Here is a 5,327-nt window from a genome sequence, read left to right as displayed (position 1 = left end):
AAAAGCAATAAAAAGAGTACCAAAGCTAGGGTACTGGACCGCGATTCCCTCTTTTGGCTCAGGGATTACCCTGAGGACGATGATCTGGAGTTTATTGCTCGTGGGTCAACCATTGACGATGCAGAACAGGTGGCACCCAGGGAAGGTGGTCGAGAAGCCAATTTCCCTTTGGCTCGGGAGCCAGAAGGAGAATCAGAGGCCACGACCTCCCGAGAAACCGCCCCCGTGCGGAAGTAAGTAGCCGATGTCATTGACATCGCAGAGTCGCTGTCTCATACAGAGTCTATGTTCGACGAGGCTCAAGACGGCAAAGAGAAATCAAATGAGACGGCACGGGGCGCAGACGAGCCCCTCAAAATGTTTTTCGATGGCATGGACATGGGCGCATTCGAGGATTACTCTGGGCTTTGTCACCTAGAGGTCCCAAAAAAGAACGTGCCTTCGGGAGCATGCAAGTCGAGCTCGAGCCTGAAGCTGGTGACAGAGTTCCCTGCTCCGAGTGTGGATCCCGACCGTAAAAGAATAGCCATGCTTACTATCCCAACGAACACCGGATGCTGTCCGCTCCGGTGGGTGTGGCTAGCTATCTTCACTGCCTGGTGACTGAGGAGGGCCACGAAAAAATGAACGAAGTAGGCACATCGAGCCTTTTCTACGAGTCACAACAGGCACTGAACCAAGTAAGCTTCCTATTCCTTGTACCTTTTGCGAATCTTGCTTTGTCTCATCAGGTACTAACAATCTTATCGTTTTGTTTTTCAGGCTTCGGTGCTCCACCATGAAAACTTCCTTCGGTCTCGAATGGAAGTCAGCCAGCTCGAGTTCGAGCTCAAAGAGCATGTCCGGAAGAAGGACATGTATAGAGTCTTAGTGAACAATAAGATGAGGCCTCCTTCTCTAACTATTTACCCCCAAAATGAGTAACAATTAAATTTGTATGCGGTTTAAAGGATACATGATTTAATTCAATACAAATAATTAAGAACAACAAGTAGATGAGTTAAAATACAAAATAAATGATCAAACCAATCACAATGTAATGACCAAGCCTGATCTTAGATTGAACAGTAGAATTCGTCCTCGATTGGACACTCGATTCAAACTCGGTCGCGAGTGAAGAAAATAACAAATGAATGATGCCTTGAACAATAGCTAGAAGACAAAAGTAAACTTTTATTGCTTCGAGTTGCTTGTTACAATGTGCCAGAATAAAGAAAACCTTCCCTTTTATATAGTAGGAGAATTCCAGTCCTAGTACCAATCTAAAAAAAATTAAAAATCTTCTTTTTCTGGTAAATGTTGATCAACAATTGATATTGAACGGGATTCGTGCCGTAATATCCGGTTGAGGGCGAATATTATGGCTTCCTGCTCGTCATGCATAACTGTTCACTGCCTCTCCCGAGGTCCAGAAGCTATACTTGGCCCGGACCCGTAATTTCACTCTGTCCGATCTCAATTGCGTCATTCATCCTTGTGGGTTTCTATACGAGGAGCTCCTGGCTTCGATTATAATCAATTCGAGTCGTGCTTACCCTTTGTTCCTTTATTGGGAAAATCGGGGAAAGCTATTTCCCAATTTTACCCGTACACAAGTACAATACATATTCATGTTACGTGTTAACTAGGAGTATTGCATTAGAAGAATAGAAAATATGCTAGTAAAAAAATAATCAGATAAGAACGTCAAACAATAAGAAACTAAAAAAATTCCAAGGAAGTGGCCAACCTTCAATGTCTAAAGTCCAACGACGGATAGGAAAGATTTGGAAGCAAATAGTAACAGACAAGTACAAGCCAGGTCACTACATTTTAGTTTTTGAATCAAACTTTATATTTGTCATTTTTTGGCAGTGAAACTAGAAACCTTGATACATATCTGTTAACTCCTAGATTACGTGTTCAATCATCTCTCCTTCCTTCCCTGTTCATCAATCTTCAAAATTTCTATAAATCATTTCCAACCTCTCTCAGGATCCCAACTTTTCAAAATCGCATTGCAATTCAAACCTCGATTTTCCCTTCTGTCAGATTCTCACTTTCACTTTATAATTTTCTCTTTACTATAATTTGAAATTACGCGGGAAGAGATTTATCTTGGTGTCTTCTGCAAATATGATTCAAAGGGCTGCATGCTTTCGCAGATTGTTTAAATCTTCAGCTTTGCCTTCAAAGGTCTGTCATTTGATCCAAGAAACCATATTTTGTCTTTCTGTTCATTGGGTTTGTTAACAACGTGTTAAATTTAAAGTATATAAAAAAGAAAAGTTTCATATAAAGTGTTGAGTCAGATTTAATATTTTGATGCATTTTAAAAAAAAAAAATACTATGGTCTTAACCCAAATTTAATAATATAACACTATGTTAAAAGTGTCATTGGAGTGATTAGCTTTACTCGTTTCAGAGCCGTTGGACTTAGGTAGGTCAGAAAAAAAATGAAAGATTCATATAAACATGTCAGAAAAATGTGACCACCAAAAGATGTGGTGCAGTGGATGGTACTGCTGTTCCCTTAACCAGAGGTCTCGAGTTTGAGCTCTGGGTATGGAAAAAACCTTGGTAGGGAGAGCTTGCCACGGATGGGGCCCCGCGGCCCGAAGCCGGATATAGGTAGCGAGCGCTTGTCCCGGATGGGCCCCGCGGCCCAAAGCCGAATATAGTCGGGTATCCATGCGGTACCGGACACTGAGTGGGAAACCAAAAAAAAAAAGCCAGAAAATGTGAACCTTATGTCCAATCAACTCATCAGAGACCTCTGCTTGTGTTTGTAGGTTGAATTTAGATACTACACGGCTCAGGCGGCAACTTCTTTACGACCTTCTGTTTACAGGTACATTGCCATTTCATATGGTCGGAAAATTACTCATACTTGTATTCATTTTGGAAATTTGGAGCCAAGATAGGCCTTGTCTAATATTGGGACTTGGTCACTTTTCAAATTATCAGTGATGATGAGATTGCTGATGTCGATTGGGACAATCTTGGATTCGGCTTAATACCAACTGATTTTATGTATGTGACAAAAAGCACTGAAGATGGGCATTTCGAACAAGGCCAACTTAATCGCTATGAGAATATCCAATTGAGCCCCTCTGCTGGTGTCTTAAATTATGGACAAGTAATTCTTCAATCTGAAATCTATTTTACAAAATTGTGAAATCTATTTTACAAAATTGTGTTATTCAAACAGGGGCTGTTTGAAGGAACAAAAGCCTATAAAAGAGATAATGGACGCCTGTTTCTATTCCGTCCTCATTTGAATGCAATCAGAATGCAGATTGGAGCTGAAAGAATGTGTATGCCCTGTCCTTCCACAGATCAATTTGTCGACGCTGTGAAACAAATTGCTCTAGCTAACAAGCGATGGGTAATCATTTTTTTAAATCATTCAATCATATGTTTATTAATTAATTGCCAACAGCAATATTTTTCTTTTTGTGTATTGAACACGAGCAGGTTCCTCCTCCTGGAAAAGGATCTCTATATATTAGGCCTTTGCTTTTTGGAAGTGGACCTGTACTCGGATTGGCTCCAGCACCTGAGTACACTTTCCTTGTTTATGCTTCCCCTGTGGGAAACTATTTCAAGGTTGACATTTTCTTTTTCTTTGATATCTCTGTACCTACTTGAACAAAGAAAAAGGTCATCGCTCAATCGCTAGGATCTTTTGAAACAGGAAGGAACAGCACCATTGAAGTTGATTGTCGAGGAAGATTTTCATCGTGCCTCACGTGGTGGAGCTGGTGGAGTCAAAAGCATTACTAACTATGCCCCTGTAAGCTGTCCATGTTCTTAATTATTTCTAGTAATATTTATTACTACTAAATACTGTCTTCAGATTCATGTAAGTAGACTAGAAAAGGTTCATTCCGGATCGTGCAGGTTTTACAAGCCATAAGGAATGCAAGGGGGAGAGGATTTTCTGATGTATTGTACCTTGATTCTGTAAATAAGAGATACATTGAAGAGGTCTCTTCCTGTAACATTTTCCTTGTGAAGGTACTTTCATATTCCAACTTCTATTACATTGTTTTTCCACACAACAGAAAATCAACTTCTGATTCTTCCGTCCCGGGGAAGGGCAGGACCACAAGGCTCTATTGTACGCACCCTTACCCTGCATTTTTGCAATAGGCTGTTTCCACCCGTCACTTCCTGGTCACATGGCAGCAACTTTACTAGTTATATAAAACTGATTTTAAATGTTTTAACCTTCTCAGGGAAAAGTGATTTCAACTCCAGTAGCATTTGGAACCATTCTTGAAGGAGTGACAAGAAAAAGCATCATGGACATTGCAACTGATCTTGGATACCAGGTATTGTCCACTTGTTACTCCATGGTTTAACCAACTAATAAACTTTTAATAAAACATAATCACAAGAGGAGCTTTGAATTAAGGGTCAGCCAACTTTGTTCAGGTTGAAGAACGTTTAATCGAAGCTGATGAATTGATTAGTGCCGATGAAGTCTTCTGCACAGGCACTGCAGTTGGTGTTGCTCCCGTAGGTAGTATTACTTATAAAGGCAAAAGGTAAGACACTTCGTATAGAAACCAACATCATTTTCTCATCTTGCTCCACCTTTCTCTTATGACAAGTTTATGCTGAGTGAAAAGATGGTAAATGAGAGTAAGTAGAGTATTTTAAAACATATGCAAAAATTTAGGGTTGTTCCATGTTACTTCTTTGCAACTTCTTTTCCATGTTCCTTCAATAATGCCACACTGAAGGCGGGTCTAGCTATAACGGATCCCCTGGTTCAACTGAACCTATAGCTTTCTAATGGAATAATCTACATATAAAAAGTGAAATATAAACAAATAATAAAATCACACTCAATTTATTGGTTTTTTGTTTAATTATTGGTTTTTCCACTGCAGGATTGAGTTTAAAATAAGCTCGGAGTTGACATGTAAGCAACTTTATTCGAGACTCGTAGGGATACAAAAAGGGCTACTCGAGGACAAGAGGGATTGGATCGTTGAAATCGAATGATTCCTTTTTTTCTCTTTTTTTCTTTTCTTTTTATCTCTTTGCAAAGAATATAGATATGTAAAATGATAATTGGCAATGTACAAATCGTTTGTGAACTATGAAACTAGAAGTTATCATAGTATTAAGTAAAATTATTGCCATTACCAATTCAATCTAATTCACAACCCCCAATACATTTTTAAGTCGTGGGCGAGCTGATATCACTGCTGAGCGTGTGCCCTATGTTTTTTTTATAGCAAATCCACTAGGCAAGGTGCCTAGGGCTATATATATATATATATATATATATATATATATATATATATATATATATATATATATATATATATAT

General features: G+C 39.2%; 1 protein-coding gene across 1 annotated transcript; it reads left to right on the top strand.

Moving 5' to 3' along the window:
• The first annotated feature begins 1,864 nt into the window (after positions 1-1,864).
• Positions 1,865-5,114, top strand: LOC109219791 (branched-chain-amino-acid aminotransferase 2, chloroplastic-like). The gene is made up of 10 exons (XM_019384261.1): positions 1,865-2,175; positions 2,773-2,831; positions 2,948-3,119; positions 3,192-3,368; positions 3,458-3,589; positions 3,678-3,776; positions 3,884-4,000; positions 4,222-4,317; positions 4,421-4,533; positions 4,882-5,114. Exons 1-10 carry the CDS (start codon positions 2,116-2,118, stop codon positions 4,994-4,996), a joined length of 1,140 nt encoding a protein of 379 aa, XP_019239806.1. The 5' UTR covers positions 1,865-2,115; the 3' UTR covers positions 4,997-5,114.
• The last annotated feature ends 213 nt before the right edge of the window (positions 5,115-5,327 follow it).

This window comes from Nicotiana attenuata, unplaced genomic scaffold (assembly GCF_001879085.1).
Source record: "Nicotiana attenuata strain UT unplaced genomic scaffold, NIATTr2, whole genome shotgun sequence".
NCBI classification, from domain to species: domain Eukaryota; kingdom Viridiplantae; phylum Streptophyta; class Magnoliopsida; order Solanales; family Solanaceae; genus Nicotiana; species Nicotiana attenuata.
Note: the sequence above shows the minus strand (reverse complement) of the source record. Positions and strands in the feature narration are given on the sequence as shown.